At 40.5% G+C, this 21,621-nt stretch overlaps 1 protein-coding gene across 6 annotated transcripts in view; it reads left to right on the forward strand.

Moving 5' to 3' along the window:
• LOC137383819 (ankyrin repeat and SAM domain-containing protein 1A-like) overlaps positions 1 to 21,621 on the forward strand; it is a 549,597-nt gene that overhangs the window by 175,770 nt on the left and 352,206 nt on the right. For all 6 annotated transcript variants that reach the window (XM_068057078.1, XM_068057083.1, XM_068057082.1 and 3 more), the window contains exons 3-4: positions 247 to 403; positions 5,631 to 5,693. In XM_068057078.1, coding sequence (XP_067913179.1) covers positions 247 to 403; positions 5,631 to 5,693 — 220 coding nt within the window. The remainder of the gene's footprint in view (positions 1 to 246; positions 404 to 5,630; positions 5,694 to 21,621) is intronic.

Below are 21,621 nucleotides of genomic sequence, written 5' to 3' on the forward strand. Positions count from 1 at the left end.
GCTTATGCATACTGTGTGGTGACAATAAAAAGAATACAGAAATAAATATACTATTTTTTCTGAAAGCCTAATATATAGAAAAGCACTGTGGACTGTCCAGTAAACATTTAGTTATGATTGATTTGAAACACTGTTGGTTAGCCATGCACTCAGTATTGCTTTAGACTACTTTGGTAAGTACTGTAGAATTTTATAGTTGCAGTTTCTGTTTTAACAATTGCTTAATATTTCTGTTTTTGTTCATAGGGAAGTTGTTGAAATGCTACTGAAGAATGAAGCTTCCACTAACATTGCAGATAACAAGGGATGTTATCCACTTCACCTGGCTGCTTGGAAAGGGGATTCGCATATAGTCAGGCTTCTTATTCATCAAGGACCATCCCATGCAAAAGTCAACGAACAGGTCTGAAGTCTTAGAAGGATTTGTGAAAAGTAGTGTTGGAGGATATGCATTAATCTGTCTTATAGATAATGGAATGTATCTTAATTTCACATTTCCTTTTGTTGATATTCAGGTGCTATCAAAAACTCTTTGAGGTGGGGACTAGAAAAGTAGTCCTTACCAGGGATTTATTTTCTCATGGTCTAAATTTGTCTGTTCAGATATCTTGTTAGAAGCTTCAATATGATTAGGTTTACAGTAAGAGTTTCTTGCAGCAAGGTTTTACAGTAATTGTGGCACAATCAAACTCTAAATGTATTCCCATCCCTTTTGTACTGTAAATCTGCTTTAGTGCTATTTGCAGTAGGCCACACAACTCTCTTGGAATGAACACTGTCATGTATTCCATAAAAATCTCTTGGGATATAGGCATACCCTGAATAATATTCAGCCTACCATTCTTAGCTATTGGTGAGGCTTCCTCATAAACATAGTGACATTGATAAATAACAATACAAGCCACTGTTCTCCAGCAGCCAACATTTTCTTGACCGCCCTATGTTTCAGCAGTCTAATCTAACACCAGCCATCTGAACTCAGAGTGCCAAACAAAATGTTTATTTGCTGCTGGTATTTGTATCAGAAACAAATACAATATCTATCTTTGTTAATTGATATATTTTTAACTCTCGTGGAAATTTAATTAGGGAAACAATACTTGAGTACTTTTGACGAGAAATAAAATGTTGGCCTCAATTGCTTTGAGCCTTCTGTTTTGTTTGCAACTTTAAGGTTGCGGAGTGGACAATGAATGAATCAAAAGCAATTTGTTACTTAGGAGCTTTACGGATGAGGGAAGGAAAGCCTGAGGATAGTATCTTTGGCATGAAATACTCCCTAATTTACCCAATTTCAAGGAACATTTTAGAATCTTGAGATAGATTCAAACTAATGTTTTCCTCTTTCAGTTTATCCCTATTTTACTTGGTATATAGCTGAAGCCAAGCAGTACTAAGTTTTCCTATCTTGGTCTTATCCAGAATATCATCCAAACCAATCAGCAGCACTGGCTTCTAGGAAATTTAGTTGAGCAAAAATAGTCATATTCCCATATTTGGTGATTAAATACTTCAATCAGAAAGTTGGTGTATTTTGAGTAAGTACTCAATTTCCCCTCTGCTGTCTACACCTGCCCTTGTGTTTCCCGCAAGTTGCATCAAGTAAGATCAGGGACTAATTATTGGCACATTTCAGATCTTTTTCAGGATTGTGTTCCTCAGTTCCCCAATGATTTGAAATAGAGGTTTTGGTTTCAAGATCACCAGGTTTTTACACGGGAAAATTTTTAGCCAACTTATTTTGTTGTTGAACAATGGTTGGAAATGTGCGTTGTATCTCACAATGTGAGTAAATCTGTTCATTGTCCAGCACTACTTTGATAGATAGTGTTTCTCATCGAGAGGAGAAACTGCTAAAAGACAGACTGAAGTATCATATACAGAGAATAATTATTTTTCACTATTTGAGTGCCATGAAGAATAATTTCAAATAGATTTCCCTTTAAGTTACAGAAATTTGTGGTGGGTCGTGCTACTGCTGTTTTGCTTTCTTTCTGTATTGAATACATCAAAAGTATTTTCCCCAAAATGGTTTGCACTGTACCCATTTTTGTTTGAAATTTAAGGGAAGAGTTAGAAAATAAATTAAGTTTTGCACATGTAATGTGTTTGTAATGATCTGTATATACTGTTAATGGGCAAGTAAACTTGCATTTAATATCTGAAGGGTGAAAAGTATTGCTGTCCTTTGTGTTTATCATGTGTTACTTGCTCAATACTTGCTTCCAAATCATTGTACATCAAGATGGAAACTGAGAATTATGAACACACTGCTTTTATACAAACATGGCAGACTAACATGCGTGCGCACAAGAGCACTTGGGGTACTTGGTACACAGAAACGCAGTTGGCCAGTTCGATATTTTAAAATTAACTTGATTACTTTTTTATGCACATCAGCGAGAGTGAAAATTTATTCTGGGAAGTGAAATATTTTTCCATTATACCTACCCTCTGTCAGGTATAATATAATAAACTTTGTTGTACTCTGTCCCAACAGTATACCCTGAACCCTAACCTCAGTCGAGCACACCCAACTATATCAATGTCTAACTGAGATATTCAGAATCATGCAACTTTGTGCCAATTTCTATTTTTAGATCTGGAACCTGATTTTAAAAAAAAATTAAATTGCCCAAATTTTGGGGTTCATCAGTTACCATATGTTGAAATTACGTATTCTGAACCATATATTTATTAAGGCTTGAAATTGAGGCGATCTCAACCCCAGTCCATTGACCTCCGAAGCCGTTAGTTTTGAAACGCCTTTTTTTTTAGAGCTACATATTTACACAAATTCAAACTGCTCCTAGTTCTTAGTAGCTGCTGTATTTTGGTTTGTAAGTTGGATTATTTGCTTTTGAATGTGTGAAGTGTCCAGTGCCCAATTAGATTTTGTGTAACCTGCATGAGATAAATGTATCTACAGAGTTATCCTCCAGTTCTATAACCAAGCATTGAATTAGGTTGAGTCAGCTACTTTTTATTTTTAACACAAGGGAATAATTTTAAAATCCATGGTCCTTACTGCTTTAGTACCTCTATCTCTTTCCTGTTGCTTGTTGAAAGAAATACTAATGATTGCACTGAGACACTGTGTTGATCTGTGGTAGTGACCATAGGCTTTTAAAGTATTTTGTACACTTTTGGCAAGAGCTAAAACTGCAGGATCATTCAGAAAAGGCATCCAGGTGCAATATTTAGGATAGTTGGAAATTGCTTCAGGTCTATATTAAAGTTCAGCCATTTTATTTTCTTGCATCTGACAAAATGAATTCTGCAATTATATTTTGTTATTTAAGTTTTATTGCAAGCTCGATTTATACAATGTGGCAGTCAGGTCAATGGTACTTAAAAATGTAATCAATAAATAACTAATTTTTAAATTTTTTGTGGTTGAGCAAAACAAGGAATCCCACTGTTTGGCCTTTTCTTCGATGTCAAATAAAAAAATGTGCTATTAACTATACCATTTTCGCTAATTCTGCATGTATTCTGGATTTTGTCAGAATTGGATTTTTACAGAACTTGTTTTTTCTCTGGTTTCATAGCAGTTTCAAACCTTTTCCCTATAGGAGCTGTACTTTTTCAATGATATGTAAAGGTACTTGACCTGAAGATTAACAGTTACCTACTCTCAGTAGTCATTTAATTGCAGGATTTAGAATCTCGCACCCCCTTTGAACAGCTTCCTCACTCTCTGAATCCTGTGCTCTGTTCCTTCTGCTGCCCACTCCATCTCCAAATAATCCTTCCAAATCAGCTCTACTTAGGAACTCAATGAAATTGGCTTTTTTTCTTAAAGACAACAACCGCTAATTTATATACAATTATATAGAAATGTATAGCTTCAGAAAATACTAAAAGTACAATATGGAAAAATAAAAATACCATGAGAATCTATAATGGATCAGTTTCACTTCAAAAGATCATCTTCAGCTGTAAAAAGAAAATCTGATACCTGTTGGACAAAATTAAGTCTATGGTAAATAGAGTTAACTTTGTATCTTTTTCTGAGTTTAACAACGAACAGTTTAAAGAAGCCATTTTTACAATGCAGGAAGGGAAAAAAACTTCGCAAATTAGAGTTCATGGGTGTTTGTGCATTGCATAATTATAATTTGTTAACTAAAATTATTCACAGAAATCATTTTCAAAACCCAAAAGTTTTACAGTGTAATATATTGTGCCTAAAACTGTTTGAGGTTGGACAAAGATTTATATACCTTTCTTTCATCCCCTCAGAAAGGCAGCTTGTTTTTTTATAATGGTGAACACATGTTTACTCTTACAATCTTTATTATGTGTACCTTAACTAATTTTGCAGCATTCTGAGTGCTTTGATTAGAAATGAGAGCCCTTTAAAAAAAAAAAATGGTTTTATGTTCAGACAGAAATAGAGATTTATTATTTGGTATATTTCTAGAGATGGTAGTCTTGACTTAAACCAGGTGATTTTGCATGAGTGGGAAAAATCTTGGTTATTGGAAGAGCTAGCAGGTATTGTACAGATAAAACAGTCTAGTATAATCCTACCCTTCCAAATACTCACTCTGAAATGATCTGTTTAACTCACATCAGATGCTGTAAAACCTGTCACATAAACCACAATGCTCAATTGCTGGCATTTCATGCAACGGTGCAGCATGCTGATGACCTTGCCACACTAAGTGCTGTATGTGCTGTGCATGCATGTAGTTTCCTTCATTTGCTGCTTCATCTGTATAAACATGCTTGTGTTACCTTGTAAATTCGGACAGAGGTGGGTTGTGGTGGGGGAGGAGGGGAAGAAAGTAGAATGGGCCCACTTTTTTCAGGGTACTTTAGCACCCCTATTTGGTCTTTTATCTTGATCTACTTAGTCGATCCAATTGTTTAAAAAATGGTGTGCAAGTTGGCTTATTTTGGTTAATCCTGTCTATTACAGTAAAAGATTACTCCGGTGTACTGTATTTTAAAGTATTTTAACAGCTACTTAATCCCTTTATGCATGATGAAAAAAGAACATGCAAACCAAACTTTCCTGTCAATGGGGAAGTGGGTCTTCGACCAACATTTGATATTGGCCATGAATGAAGAAAAGCCAGCTGTTTTTTGTCGGAGGGATGCACATGAGAGACTCAAACTGCTCATTTAATTATTATTGTTAATTAGTTTCTTTTAAAGAAAAAAATGAAGACTGCTGCTTAAAGAAATATTTTTCTCAATGCCTAAGTTATTTTCATTACTATGTACCCTCAACTTCCAGGAGCAGCGGGCCAGCTGCTCAACATTGAAAATAAAATGTTATTGTTAGTATGTACACAGGAATAATCCAGCTGGCTACTCAAAGATAGTTCTAGGCACAGTGCCTGTGAAGAAAGTAACTCTTCCTAATGTACTGGTCAAATTCTGATCTCTTTTGTGCATTCCTAGTTTTGTATGATTTTATTTTTGTTCCAACTGTTTTTAAAAAAAAATTTTAATTGAAGAACTTAAATCAAGTTTGAGTTTGATTAAGTGCAATCTAAATTCTTACTGATTATCTGCAACTGTTTTTAACTGTCATTGCATTTTATCACAATTCATTCATCTTTATTTTTCAGTGTAACTTTACTTTATCATTTGCATTTTCTTTCCTTCCCTCATAGAATGCTATTGAGAGCAAAGACCTCAAAAAGTATGGCCCTTTTGACCCTTATATCAATGCCAAGGTGTGTAGACTGATGTTGCTGTTTCACGTTTCTCCCTCTTTATCCACATTTTAGTTCCATTTTTCCTGTCATCTATGTTACTGTCTCTGTTTTATACCTGTTGTTTCTTTTGTTCATGTTCTACGTCCTGTTCGTTGTCTGCTTGAGTTTGAAACAATTCTAGGAATTTTTGTTAATATTATAAATGTGTATTCACATAGAGCACTGAACTGTAGTAATTAAAATCTAGATTACGTAAGGTTGAATGCAAATGCCACTCTTTGTTGCACATTTAACAGATTAATGTCACATTGGCTATGGAGATGAGCCTGCATTTACTAACTAATTTAACATGCTATTTCAGCAATGACAGCATACTGAACTCCGAGTCAAATTAACTAGGTTGCTTCATAGCCATGTTCATCAGATGATCTAATGTTTGGTTTACTGGTACAGTGTGTAGCGAAACTAACAACTTATATTTAATGTTTTTTTCTTAGCAGTTACCGTGTTATCCAAGCTGTATTCTGCCTTTAAATTGTTTTTTAACTGCAGTTTGCAGTACTTACAGTTGCGTGGTTAGGTGAGAAACTTGTCTCTTGGACTTGATGTTGAGGGGTAAGAAGAAGAGGAGATATTAAAATGGTCGCGCCTGTTTTCGCACCCCCTTTGAACAACTTACTCACTCCCTGAATCCTGTGCTCTGTTCCTTCTGCTGCCCACTCCATCTTCAAATAATCCTTCCAAATCAGCTCTACTTAGGAACTCAATGAAAGTGCAGTTTGTTTGTGCCATGCTATGGAAAATCATCTGGTAATATTAAAAATCTTAGGTCTGTGCTCTCTTCCTGTTGACGTTGTAAGTTTCCTTGTACACAGTTATAATGGAAACGGCCTATGTAAATTTGTCAGGTTGTAGTTACACCCTGTTCCCCACTGCCCCTTGGATATATTGAGCAGTCACCACAGTGTGAGTGTATAATTACTGCAAGTCCTAGTCCAGTTAGCCCTTGTCCTCCAACACTGCTTTACCTGAACACTGCACTTGGTCATAACTGCCTTGGGGTAAAATCTATCCTCAATGGGGCTACAAAATAGGCTAGTGTATCAGCTGCCTGTTATACACGCTGCTTGATTTACCTTTGTATTGAAGTCAATAAAAAGTTAAGTTGGATGGCGATATAATGCTGTCCATTTTGTGCCCTTGCCAAAGTTGAGTTTGGTCCTCGCATCCCCCTGCCTACCGCCCCCGTGCATTTCAATACGTGATATAGATTGTAAAAAATATTACAGTGGCCTCAGAATTGATATTGAATTAAAAAGGGAAATCTGCACGGTCCAAATGGATTATGTATATGCCTCAAGAAGGAAAAATGGAAAATAGTAAGGAAAAAACTGCATCTTTTAAGTTAATCTTTATTTCAAATTAAGGAAAAGCGATTCATATCAGGTATACCATATGCACAGTGCTAACTAATATTATAGTCCATTGTTTTTATCCCCCCCTTTCTTACTTGAAATCAGATGAACTGGAATATACACTTTTGTATACAGGAAATAGTCCCATCACATTACAAGTAGTAGTGAATAGTATTTTACTTGTCTGTTTTATTAAGATGAGCTACATTATGGGTGTTATTTGCCAATTGTTGGCTTATACATGTTGAATCATAAAAATGTTCATAAAATCCATATAAAAAAACTATGCATATAACCAGGTATGAGCCAAAGGTAGTAATTGTTACCATGGCTGTATGTATGAGAATCTTTTTTTAGTTAAAAGCTGGACAGTTATTGTGTCAACAGCATGAATTTATAATTAGCTTGTATTCTATTGTGGTGGAATGTCGAATTGTATATCTCAGAATAACAGGAGCATTTTAATATATAATGTACAAAGCATTATTTGGTACCTTGCTGCTGGGGATCTATTAGTAATAATTGGAAAGTTCTGCATATGCCATACACTTCTGAGTTTCACTGTTGCAAGTTGAGGTTCTTGTCTTAGATATTCTCTAATGCAATGCCAGTCAGTCCTGTAAGCAGTCTGCGTGCATTGAGTTTAGGGATGCACCCAATGTCCAACTATATGAAAATGTAACGATGATTTTAACAGTAGTATCCCTCATGATGTAGATCAGCTACTTTGTGTCTTCCACATGTGCTTCTTAATCATTAACGGTGTTCAGAGAAAATACTTGGTTAAATGAGACTGGAGACTAATTGTTAAATTTTAATTACACAATAAGTGAACATTCAGAGCAGCACGGGTCAGATTCAGGGCCACAGGGATCAAGCGAAGGCGTGAGACTGACTGAATAGCTCTGTGGAGAGCCAGCATGGACTTGATGGGCCAAATGGCCTCATCCTCTGCCATAAATGACTCTTTGACTCTAATCATTCCAACTGCATGTTTTGTGTTATTGCACAAAGACATGAATGTTGCACTTTTGCATGTTAGTGGATTGTCTTGCCTGACAAAATAACTGCTGTCTTGCATGCTAAACTTGTGGGCCTGACAGAATTGTGCCCTCATAGCTTTCCGATCAATGACCTAACTTCTTGTGTTTCTGTCTCTGTTTTTATCAGTATCTGTCCACAACTAGAAGAGAAGGCCTGTATGACCACCCATGCTACATACATGGGATCAGGAACTTCCCAACACACTGGGTGTGAACTGTTAACTGATCGAGACAGCCTAACAAATGTCTTGCTGTTTATAATCTTCAGGAAAGCAATATCAATGTACAGCTTCTTAACATTTTAATCATCACTTGACTTGGTGCTTTTCTTTTTTACTCTTTGTGAGTGCACCCAACATTTAAATGCAACTCCTCCCCTCCCCCCAAAAAATTCTTCCTATGGAAAATTGTTTAAAAAGTCCCATGACCATTGCATTTAGTTCCTGGAACACTTGGTTGCTACCACCCCTTTTGTTTTATAAAGATGTGTATCTCTGCACCATGAGCAATGCCATTGAAGTCTACTATTTATGTAATAAAAACATGTATTGCGCATTTCCCGTCCATCATCTCATATTCCTGTAATGCACTGAATTACAGGCAAATATATTACAATGCAAATTTCTTGCACCTGATCATTTCATATGCAGATTTCTTCTAAATTTATTTTTTTGAAAGAAGAATCCAACCATTTGGATTGGGCAGGGAATATGCCTTTTTTAAAGCAGGAAGCAATGATACAACCTACGACTTAAAAAAATCAGCTTTTAAGAAAAAATGCTAGACATTTTATCCTTGATTTTGATTTGTAGCCTGCAGAGCAATTGAATTTTGACCTTACCTGTACAGTTCTAACAATAGCAACCTGTATTGTCAATTTGTATAATTCAGAGTTTCTTTTTTTGGGCCTCCTTATCTCGAGAGACAATGGATACGCGCCTGGAGGTGGTCAGTGGTTTGTGAAGCAGCGCCTGGAGTGGCTATAAAGGCCAATTCTGGAGTGACAGGCTCTTCCACAGGTGCTGCAGAGAAATTTGTTTGTTGGGGCTGTTGCACAGAGTAAGCAGTCTAAATAACATAGAAAAGCGTGGGATGGATTTTGTGGTCAGCAGTGAAGCAAGAGTGCTCACCATTGACTTTGAAGTAAGTCATGCTGAGCAATCGTGCAATCTCTCTCAAGAATTTGACACCTCACTGTGCTGTGATACTGCAACTATTTGTTCTTTAGTGGGCGTTCACAACATCGAACAGCAGTGATGTCATTAGGCTGTCCAAGCAGTCAATCACATTAAAGGTTTGCCAGAGACACACAAACAGGAAACGAAAAGTAAAATAAAATCACTTTTGAAAATTTTTTACTGGGTGCAAATTGAAGTTTGGGACATACAGGATGAAGGTAGAAACTAAAATGTTCTGAAAAATTTAGCTTAAAATATCTGCTAGTTAACCATTTAACAGCATTTCAAGGTTATAAAATTATTTTTTCGGGCTCAGTTCTGTTGTTCATCAAATTTTATTAATCAGATGCCATTAACAAGTTATAGGCAGTCCATGAGTCTTTGTAACTGAATTTCTGTGTGAGTAACTAGCGCAGCATCATAAGAACATAAGAAATAGGAGCAGGACTAGGCCATTCGGCCCCTCAAGCCTGCTCTGCCATTCATTAAGATCATGGCTGATCTGATTGTGGCCTTAACTCCACTTTTCTGCCAGCCCCCCATAACCTTTGAGTGCCTAGTCAAAAATTTGTCTGACTCAGCCTTGAATATATTCAATGACTCAGCCTCTACTGCTTGCTGGGAAAGAGAATTTAGCCTCTAAGAGAAGAAATTCCTCCTCATCTCGGTTTTAAATGGGAGGCCCCTTAATTTGAAACTGTTGCCCCTAATTCTAGATACCTCACGTGGGTAAACATCCTCTCAGCATCTACCCTGTCAAGCTCCCTCAGAATCTTATATGTTTCAATAAGTTCACCACTCAATCTTCTAAACACCAATGAGTATAGGCCTAACCTGCTCAACCTTTCCTCATAAGACAAACCCCTTATCCCAGGAATCAGTCTAATGAACCTTCTCTGAACTGCTTCCCATGCAAGTATGTCCTCCTCAAATCTTTTCTTTTGGGCCTCCTTATCTCGAGAGACAATGGATACGCGCCTGGAGGTGGTCAGTGGTTTGTGAAGCAGCGCCTGGAGTGGCTATAAAGGCCAATTCTGGAGTAACAGGCTCTTCCACAGGTGCTGCAGAGAAATTTGTTTGTTGGGGCTGTTGCACAGTTGGCTCTCCCCTTGCGCCTCTGTCTTTTTTCCTGCCAACTACTAAGTCTCTTCGACTCGCCACAATTTAGCCCTGTCTTTATGGCTGCCCGCCAGCTCTGGCGAATGCTGGCAACTGACTCCCACGACTTGTGATCAATGTCACACGATTTCATGTCGCGTTTGCAGACGTCTTTATAACGGAGACATGGACGGCCGGTGGGTCTGATACCAGTGGCGAGCTCGCTGTACAATGTGTCTTTGGGGATCCTGCCATCTTCCATGCGGCTCACATGGCCTCCTCAAATAAAGTAACTAAAACTGTACACAGTACTCTATGTGCAGTCTCCCCAATTCCCTATACAGTTATAGCAAGACTTCTCTATTTTTATCCTCCATCCCCCATGCAATAAAGGCCAACATTCCATTTGCCTTCCTAATTACCTGCTGTACCTGCATGCTGACTTTTTGTGATTCATGTACAACGACACCAGGACCCTCTGTACAGCAGCATTCTGAAGTCTATCTCCATTTAAACAATATTCTGCTTTTCTATTCTTCCTGCCAAAGTGGACCACCTCACATTTTTCCACAATATACTCCAATCATCAGCCTAGAGGAGTTCTTTGATCAGGAAACCATGTGTTCTTGTCATCGCTTTCAGCCTTGATAGATTGTAGAGCTTGCCGTCTGACCTAGTGTGCAAGTAGCCTCCTTCCATATCTGCAGGGAAGGCGAAGGTCAGGTGCATGGCGAAGATGATGCCAAATAGAGTGGGGGCTAGGACGCAACCCTGTTTCACTCCATTCTTCACTCCGAAACTGTCGGAAGTGTCGCTATCAAACTATACAGTGCAGTGCATGTTGTCATGGAAGGAGCAGATGAGACTGAGGAGCTTTGGTGGACAGCCAATTTTTCCCAAAATCTTGTAGACCCTGTTCAGCTACCTTGGGTCCACAGTGACAGACAGTCTGTCCCTTGGTGCAGAGCTCTACACGCATAAGGAAAGCAGCTATCACCTTTGGCTGACTTGCGAAACATGCATGGGATAACTACAAGCTGGCTCTTGGGACCAAGCTGATGGTTTACAAGGCCTGTGTTCTCAGAACTTTGCTGTATGGCTGTGAAATATGGGCAACTTAAAGCTACCAGGAAAAGAAGCTGAATAATTTCCATCCTTATTGTCTGCAAAAGCAAGGTAAAAGAGTGTACTCTGTTTCCTACACTTCTCTGTTTCCTACACTTCTCTTGTAGTTGGTGTATGGAGAAGATCATGTCCACAGTGGATCTGCTGGCACATGCCTGTAACTTGTTCTCCTTGACTATAAGCGTCAAGAAAACCATGGTCATGGGACAAGGTGTTGCATCTATGCCTCTGATCACATTGAGGAACACCCACTGGAAGTGGTTAACAAATGCTTGGGTCCATAGTGACAGACAATCTGTCCCTTGTTGCAGAGTTCGATGCGTGCATAGAGAAAGCAGCTATCACCTTTGGCCAACTCGGGAAACGTAAACGTGCATGGGATAATGCCAAGCTGACTCTTGGGACCAAGCTGATGGTTTACAAAGCCTGTGTTCTCAGAACTTTGCTGTACGGCTACCAGGAAAAGAAGCTTAATAATTTCCATCATCTTGTCTGCGCCACAATATGGGTCTATACTGGCAGGACAAAATCTCAAATGTGACAGTCATCTCAAAGGCAGAGCTCCGAAGTATGTTGGCACTAATCAACAGAGGTGGCTTTGGTGGATGGGACACGTCCGCAGGATGGAAGCTAGTCGCATACCCAAGGACCTTCTGAATGGTGAGGTAGCCGGGGCCAGATGACCAGTGGGGCGCCAAAACGTCGCTTCAAGGATGTTTGCAAGCGTGACATGAAGGCCCTAAATGTTAATTATTACAGCTGGGAGTCACTAACTGGTGAAAGAGGGAAATGGCAACACATCCTAGGGACTGGCGTGCACTACAGTAGCTGGGCAAAAGGCGGCATTGTCGAAAACAACAACCTTCGGTCTCCCATGTCAACTTTGTGTGCGGTACTTGCGGCAGAATATGCCTCTCGAGGATTGGCCTTCACAATGATCAGCAAATGTGCACCAAGAGAAGACATCAATGTAAATGGATTATTTGCTGCGTGTCCATCATCTTTTGTAGATGGAAGGATGCCAACCATATCGCCATTAAAAGCCCAGTTACATCTGATTTGAACAATGTGTAATTTTTAAAGGGTTTCAAACAGCAATGTGTGAGCAGGAAGTTGAAGTTCTCATTGAGTTCATGATTACTGGCTCTAGGGGAGGGATGGAGAATGCAGCTTATGTCAGAGCCCTGAGTGACAGACTGCAACTTCAGAATTTCCAGCTAATCACATGCCTGTTGCCTGACATCCTGAAATTGCGGTCAGTTTCAGAAGGGTAATGGTGGCAACCACTGAGTTCGTCATCAACTCCTCCTGCAAAATCCAGCCCTGTGTGTTTAGTGCTTAAAAATTGCATTATCAGATCATTTGAATTAAGTGATCTTGAATTGAGACAAGTTAACTATAGCACCCAAAAGTCAAACAATCGTTAAAAATAATCAAATGCTGAAAAATAGAAGGCGGCAGGTTGGGATGGTCACAAAAGTAAAGTTAAACAGGGAGGCTTTTGAAGGAGAGAGATAGCAAGATTTGCTTTAGAGAAAAAGTTCCAGATGCGGGGCTGAAAGGCAGTGGTGAAGAGGGAAAGGGTAGTGTAAAAGAGGCCAAAGTGAAAGGTATGTGTAATAATATGAGGCTCACTGAGATTGTAGAGGGTAAGGTAAAGTGGAGGTATGGAGAGATTTGTAGATTCGGATAAGAATCTTGAAATTGAGATGTTGTGGATTCAAGAACCAATAAATTTTAATGAGCCTGTGTAATTCAAGAGGACTTAATGTGGGATAGCTTGTTGGGTGAAAGTTTTGGATGAGTGTGCAGTTTGTGAAGGGCTAATGTTGGCAGGCCAGCCAAGGTAGCATTGGAGTAACCGAGTGGAGGTGGGAGGCATTTTAGCAGCAGTGGAGCTAAGGTAGGGGCAAAGGTGGACCATGTTGCAGAGGTGGAAATAGATGGTCATGATTAGCACCCTACTAAATTCACGGACCATGAAATTGGCCATTTTGCAAACTTTGTGCGTTTTACTGGTTGGCGTAAGGCTCAACTTGCTGATTGGTGGATGAGTGTGGGCTTCAGGTGCAGTTTTGAGAGTGGCAGTCTCGAGTGTTAGCAAGCAAGTGAGAATGTCAGAATGAGCAACTCAAAAACAGCCACAACTATTACAGCAGCGCATTGAGTGAAAGAATTTGGAAGCCAAATTCTGCATACTGATGGTAGTATACTGTTTTGTACAAGCTGCAGTGTTTAGTTGGATCACATATAGTGGGCAACGGTTCAGCGCCACTTAGAGTCCGAAAGCCATTGTAGCAGAAAGAGAGCAACCAACACCGTGCTGCTGGAAAATGAACACGCAGGAAAACAATCAACGATTTGATCTCTTTTTAAGAAGTCGTCAGAGAGCTCAGAAAATCGTCAGTTGGTTACAATGGAACTTGTGGATGTTTTTGCAAGTGCCAGTGTACCATTGGAAAAACCTGATCACTCAAAGCCTCGGGTATGCATTCAACATAATGTGCAAATGGTGGTTGGCGGGAATGTGGAGTCGAGGTTACAGTCAGATCAGCCATGATCTTGTTGAATGGCGCAGCAGGCTCGAGGGGCCAAGTGGCCTACTCCCGCTCCTAATTCATATGATTGTATGTATGTTTGTTCGTAAGTGCAAATAAACTACGACAGGATTACATACCGAAGGTTATAGCTAGACATTGTGAGGACAATAACAACCAGCTCTGTGGATACAGTTGTGTTTAAACATGGATAGGTGCTCACAGCGCAGAGACAGGGAATGAAGCGAGAGACAGTTGCAGGTTGAACCAATGCTCACATTCAACCACTGACTTCAGTGAGTAAAAAATGTACCTTGTTTATAGTTAGCTTTTTACAATAGTTTTCACGTATACAATTAATGCCATTTGAAACCGGATACCTCCTTTGTCTTTTTTTTCATGGTTTGTTGAAATCGTGAAATTCATGATTCTTAAAAAGCAGTGACTATGAAATTTGTAAAATTGGACTAGGAATTTGGTAGGGCCATAGTCATAGTGAGGAAGTGGGCTTTGAAAAGGGTCAAAAAGGAGGCACGGTTACAGTTCAACACTGACCTAGAGCCTAGATGTTTCGAGCCTTTTAATTGACCTCAGTAGGAACTCATACAACGTTTATTGAACTTCACGGCCTGAAGGAGACGAACACCTGCACTTCAGAAGAGTAATACAATGGGCTGGATTTTTCAGTTGAAGTAATGGTAAGGTTAACAGCAGTCACCGTTATTTATGTGGAAATCAGATAGTAACTTCCAGCAGCCATACATGTGGATTTAAACCTGGAAATTGGGAATGTGCCTGCTCCTCCAAAAGCTGCATGATAATGGCATCCTGCTCTCTGGCTCCTCACTCCAATACATTCATCCATACTTGTAAAACTCTAACTATGAATAGTTTTATAACTTTTCAATCAAAATCACAGTAAAAATGCACCATTAGTAATGATCAGATGTTTTACATGAACAAATCAACAATCGTTAGTCTGAAGAATCTACCAATAAGAGTACAAGCGCAGCAAATCATTCAAAATACGTTTTAAAAAAAAAAAATCCATCTCGCTTTCATCCTCTGCTTGCTAATTATGGGCTCAAAATGAGATTTTTACATACCTTGTAAAAATTACACCTGCATTAATAAACCTACCTCCAGTATTGTCTGAGTATCTTTGTTACTATTTTTACATTAATGAAAACACTCCTGAAAGCCTGGATTTGGAGTTGATAGTTTTTTCAGGCTTAACTTGCTTCAGCTAACAGTGATTATCAACTTATTCTGTGCCTGGGATTCCCAGGATTCTACAGTCTATATGAATGCATTCTAAAGAATTATCTAGGATGTGGCATTTATGATTGCAGTCTAAGTACACACCTGTGGATCCAAACATGGCATTAATCAGGAAATTAGAGAAGCATGTAGCATGGGTAATACAGTAATCATGGGTGACTTCAGTCTGCTCATAGACTGGTAAACCTAAAGAGCACTAATACTGTGGAGGGCAGGTTTCTGGAGTGTGTTAGGGATGGTTTTCTAGAGCAGTATGTTGAGGAACCGACTAGATGACAGGCTATTTTAGATCTAGTATTATGTAATGAGAAAGGGCTAATTAATAATCTGGTTGTAAATGAACCTTTAGGGATAAATGACCATAATATGATTGAATTTTACATTATGTTTGAAAGTGAGGTAGTTGAATCTGAAGTCAGGGTGTTAAATTTGAACAAAGGAAGTTATGAAGGTATGAGGGGCAAATTTGGTGGATTGGGAAAATACATTAAAAGGTATGACCGTACATAAACAATGGATAGTCGCTAAATAAATATTACATAGTTTACAGCAACAATACATTCCTTCAAGGTATAAAAACCCCAAAAGCAAAGGCGGATAACAAAGGAAGTTAAGGATTGTATAAAATTAAAAGAAAAGGCCTATAAAGTTGCCAGAAATAGTAGTAAACCTGAGGAGTGGGAGGATTTTAGAATACTGCAAAGGAGAATGAAGAAACTGATGAGAGGGAGAATAGAATATGAATGTAAGCTAGCAAAAAATATAAAAACAGACTGTAAAAACTTCTATAGGTACGTAAAAAGGAAACGTTTGGCGAAGACAAATGTGGGTCCATTACAGGCAGAGTCAGGAGAATTTATAATGGGGAATAGAGAAATGGCAGAGAGGTAAATGATTACTTTGTGTCCGTCTTCACTGAGGAAATTACGAGAAACCTCCCAGAATTAGAGATCCAAGAGATTAGGGAGAATGGGGAATTTAAGTAAATTAGTATAGGTAAGAAGGTTATATTGGAGAAATTAATGGGGCTGAAGGTTGATAAGTTTCCAGGACCTGATATTCTACATCCCAGAGTGTTGAACGAGGTAGCTATGGAGATAGTGGATGCATTGATCATCTTCCAAAATCCTATTGATTCTGGAGCAGTTCCTGCAGATTGGAAGGTCGCAAACGTTACCCCACTATTTAAGAAGGGAGGGAGAGAGAAAACAGGGGATTACCGACCTGTTCGCCTTACATCAGTTGTTGGGAAAATGCCAGAATCTATTGTGAAGGATGTGATAAATGGACACTTGGATAATAATGATCTGATTGGGCATAGTCAACATGGATTTATGAATGGGAAATCATGTTTGACAAACCTGTTGGAGTTTTTTGAGGACGTTACTCAGAATTGATAAAGGGGAGTTGGTGAATGTGGTATACTTTGATTTTCAGAAAGTTTTTGATAAAGTATGGCATCAAGGCGCCCTAGCAAAACTGAAGTCAGTGGAAATTGGGAGAAAACTGTCCGCTGCTTGGAGTCATACCTAGCGCAAAGGAAGGTGGTTGTCATTGTTGGAGGTCAATCATCTGAGCTCCAGGACATTACTGCAGGAGTTCCTCAGGGTAGGATCCTAGGCCCAACCATCTTCAGCTGCTTCATTAATGACCTTCCTTCAGTAATAAGGTCAGAAGTGGGGATGTTCGCTGATCATTGTGCAATGTTCAGAACAGTTCACGACTACTCAGATACTGAAGCAGCCCGTGTAGAAATGCGGCAAGACCTGGACAATATCCAGGCTTGGGCTGATAAGTGACAAGTAACATTTGCGCCACACAGGTGCCAGGCAATGACCATCTCCAACAAGAGAGAATCTAACCATCTCCCCATGACATTCAATGGCATTACCATCGCTGAATCCCCTACTGTCAACATCCTGGGGGCTACCATTGACCAGAAACTGAACTGGAGTAGCCATATAAATACTGTGGCTGCAAGAGTAGGTCAGAGGCTAGGAATCCTGCGGTGAGTATCTCACCTGCTGACTCACCAATGCCTGTTCACCATCTACAAGGCACAAGTCAGGAGTCTGGGGTGGCGCAGTGGTTAGCACCGCAGCCTCACAGCTCCAGCAACCTGGGTTCAATTCTGGGTACTACCTGTGTGGAGTTTGCAAGTTCTCCCTGTGTCTGCGTGGGTTTCCTCCGGGTGCTCTGGTTTCCTCCCACATGCCAAAGACTTGCAGGTTGATAGGTTAATTGGCCATTATAAATTGCCCCTAGTATAGGTAGGTGGTAGGGAAATATAGGGACAGGTGGGGATGTGGTAGGAATATGGGATTAGTATAGGATTAGTATAAATGGGTGATTGATGGTCGGCACAGACTCGGTGGGCCGAAGGGCCTGTTTCAGTGCTGTATCTCTAAACTAAACTAAACACTTGCCTGGATGGGTGCAGCACTGACAACACTCAAGCTCGACATCATCCAGGACAAAGCAGCCCGTTTGATTGGCATCCCATCTACAAACATTCACTCCCTCCACCACCGATGCACAGTGGCAGCAGCGTGTACCATCTACAAGATACACTGCAGCAAGGCTCCTTAGACAACACCTTCCAAACATGCGACCTGTACCACCTTGATGGATAAGGGCAAATACATGGGAACAACACCACCTGAAAGTTCCCCTCCAAGCCACACACTATCCTGACTTGGAACTATATCACTGTTCCTTCACTGTCGCTTGGTCAAAATCCTGGAACTCCCTTCCTAACAGCACTGTGGGTGTACCTACCTCCCATGGACTGCAGCTCACCACCACCTTCTCCAGGGTAATTAGGGATGGGCAATAAATGCTGGCCTAGCCAGCGACGCCCACATCCCATGAATGAATAAAAAAAAACTGTCCCCCACAGGAGGTTGGTTAGCAAAATTTAAAGCACATGGGTTAGGAGGTAATATACTAGCATGGATTAAGGATTGGTTAACAGGCAGAAAACATAGGGTAGGAATAAACGGGTCATTCTCGCATTGGCAGGCTGTGACTAGTGGGGTATTGCAGGGATCAGTGTTTGGGGCCTCAGCTGTTCACATTATATATACATATAATATATATATTTCAACGATTTGGATGTGGGGACCAAATGTAATTGTTCCAAGTTTGCAGATGACACAAAACAAGGTGGGAATGTATGTTGTGAGGAAGAGGCAAAGTGGCTTCAAGGGGATTTGGAAAGACTTAGTGAGTGGGCAAGAACATGGCAGATAGAATATAATGTGGAAAAATGTGAGGTTATCCACTTTGTTAGGAGGAACAGGTGCAGCGTATTTCTTAAATGGTAAGAGATTAGAAAGTGTAGATGTACAAAGGGACCTGAGTGCCCTTGTCAATAAGTCACTGAAAGCTAACATGCAGGTGCAGCAAGCAATTAAGAAGGCTAAGAAGTATGTTGGCCTTTATCGCAAGAGGATTTGAGTACAGGAGTAGTGAAGTCTTGCTTCAGAGCCTTGGTTAGACCGCACCTGGAGTACTGTGTGCAATTTTGGACCTCTTATCTTCGGAAGGATATTATTGCCATAGAGGGAGTGCAATGAAGTTTCACCAGACTTGTTCCTGGGATGGCAGAACTGTCCTATGAAGAGAGATTGGGGAAAGTGGGCCTGTATTCTCTAGAATTTCGAAGAATGACAGATGATCTCATTTAAACCTGTAAAACACTTAAAGGGATAGACAGAGTAGATGCAGCTAAGATATTTCCCCTGGTTAGGGAGACTAGAACCAGAGGACACAATTTCAAAATAAGGGGGAAGCCACGGAGGACAGAGATGAGAAGAAATTTCTTTAATCAGAGGGTTGTGAATCTTTGGAATTCTCCACCCCAGAGGGCTGTGGAAGCTCAGTCGTTGAGTATGTTTAAAGCAGAGATTGACAGATTTCTAAATACAAATGACATAAGGAGATATGAGGATAGTGTGGGAAAAAGGCATTGAAGTGGAAGATCAGCCATGATCATATTGAATGGCGGGGCAGGCTCGATGGGCTGAATGGCCTAATCCTGCTCCTATGTTCCTATATCTTCTCAGTTTGTAATCGTCTGTTTTTTCACATACTTTCAAAAGGATCAGTGTGAAGAATTTTAAAAGCTTTTTGAGGTTTAAAACTTTCACAATTGTTTTTCCCCAGAGAAGGCAAACTTGGAGAGAGGAATAGGTAGGAAAGGAATTACTATAGAAAAACACTTAAAATTTATAAGAACACAGAAAATGTGTATATTTTCAAGGTGAAAGTCTTGCCTTATGGTGTAAAAGAATTTCTCAGCTTTCCTTTTACCAAATCATTTGAGAAGGAACCCCAAGGTGAAATATTTCCATTGTTTCTCACATGCAGGCAATTTGCAAGATTAGGCTAGCAAGGGCACATAATCTACTCTGGGTGGGGGACTTCAAAGTCTATCGCCAAGATTAGCTTGGTAACGCCGCTGCTGGCCGAGTCCTAAAGGACATAGCTGATTGACTGGGTCTGCGGCAGGTGGTGAGGGAATCAACAAGAGGGAGAAACCTACTTGTCCTTGTCCTTACCACTCCTTCTGTTGCAGATGCATCTGTCCATGATAGCATTGGTAGGAGTGACTACCGTACAGTGCCTGTGGAGACGAAGTCCCGTCTTCACACTGTGGGTACCCACCATCATATTGTTTGGCACTACCACCGTGCTAAATGGGATAGATTTTGAACAGATCTAGCAATTCAAAACTGGGCATCCATGAAGTGCTGTGGGCCATCAGCAGCAGCAGAATTGTATTCAGCCACAATGAGTAACCTCATGGTCTGGCATATCTCCCATTCTACCACTACCATCAAGCCGGGTGACCAACCCTGGTGCAATGAAGATGCAGGAGGGCATGCTAGGAGCAGCATGAGGCATACCTAAAAATGAGGTGTCAACCTGGTGAAGCTACAAGCCAGGACTACTTGCATGCCAAAGTGCAGAAGCAGCATGCAAAAGACCGGGCTCAGTGATCCCACAACCAACAGATCAAATCTAAGTTCCTCAGTCCTGCCACATCCAGTCGTGAATGGTGGTGGGCAATTAAACAACTGACAGATGAGGAGGCTCCACCAACATCCTCATTCTCAACGATGGGGGAAGCCTAGCACATAAGTACAAAAGACAAGGCTGAAGCGTTTGCACCCATCTTCAGCCAGAAATGCTGAGTGGATGATCCATCTCTGCCTCCTCTTGAGGTCCCCAGCATCACAGATGCCAGTATTCAGCCACTTCGATTCACTCCAAGTGATATCAAGAAATAGCTGAAGTCACTGGATTGCACAATATTCAGCACTATTCGTGACTCATAAGATATTGAAGCAGCCAGTGTCCATATGCAACAAGACCTGGACAACATCCAGGCTTGTGCTGATAAGTGGCAAGTAACATTTGCACCACTCAAGTGCCAGGCTATGACCATCTCAAACAAGAGAGAATCTAAACATCGCCCCATGACATTCAATGGCATTACTGGGGCTGATTCCCACACTATCAACATCGTGGGTCACCATTGACCAGAAACTGAACTGGACCAGCCACATAAACGCTGTGGCTACAAGAGCAGGTCAGAGGCTGGGAATTCTGCGGCGAGTGACTCACCACCTGACTCCCCAATGCCTATCCACCATCTACAAGGCACAAGTCAGGAGTGTGATGGAATACTCTCCACTTGCCTGGATGGGTGCAGCTCCAACAACACTCAAGAAGCTCAACATCATCCAGGACAAAGAAGCTGCTTGATTGGCACCCCTTCAACATTCACTGCCTCCACCACTGACACGGTGGCAGCTTTGTGTACCATCTACAAGATGCACTGCAGCAACGCACCAAGGCTCTTTCGACAGTACCTTCCAAACCTGCGACTTCTACCACCTAGAAGGACAAAGGCAGCAGATGCATGGAAACACCACTGCCTGCAAGCTCCCCTCCAAACCATACACCATCCTCACTTGGAACTATATCGCTGTTCCTTCACTGTCGCTGGGTCAAAATCCTGGAACTCCCTTCCTCACAGCACTGTGGGTGTACCAAGGACTGCAGCGGTTCAGGAAGGCGGCTCACTACCGCCACCTCAAGGGCAATTAGGGATGGGCAATAAATGCTGACATAGTCAGTGATGCCCACATTCCCCAATTGAATAAAAAAAGACGATGCATTTCTAATTGAAAATAGTCTTCGTTTTGAGAAACATTTGATTATATAGCTGTTCTAGTCATTTATGTAAATAGCTGAAATGG

Source organism: Heterodontus francisci, chromosome 25 (assembly GCF_036365525.1).
Source record: "Heterodontus francisci isolate sHetFra1 chromosome 25, sHetFra1.hap1, whole genome shotgun sequence".
In the NCBI taxonomy this organism is placed as follows: Eukaryota; Metazoa; Chordata; class Chondrichthyes; order Heterodontiformes; family Heterodontidae; genus Heterodontus; species Heterodontus francisci.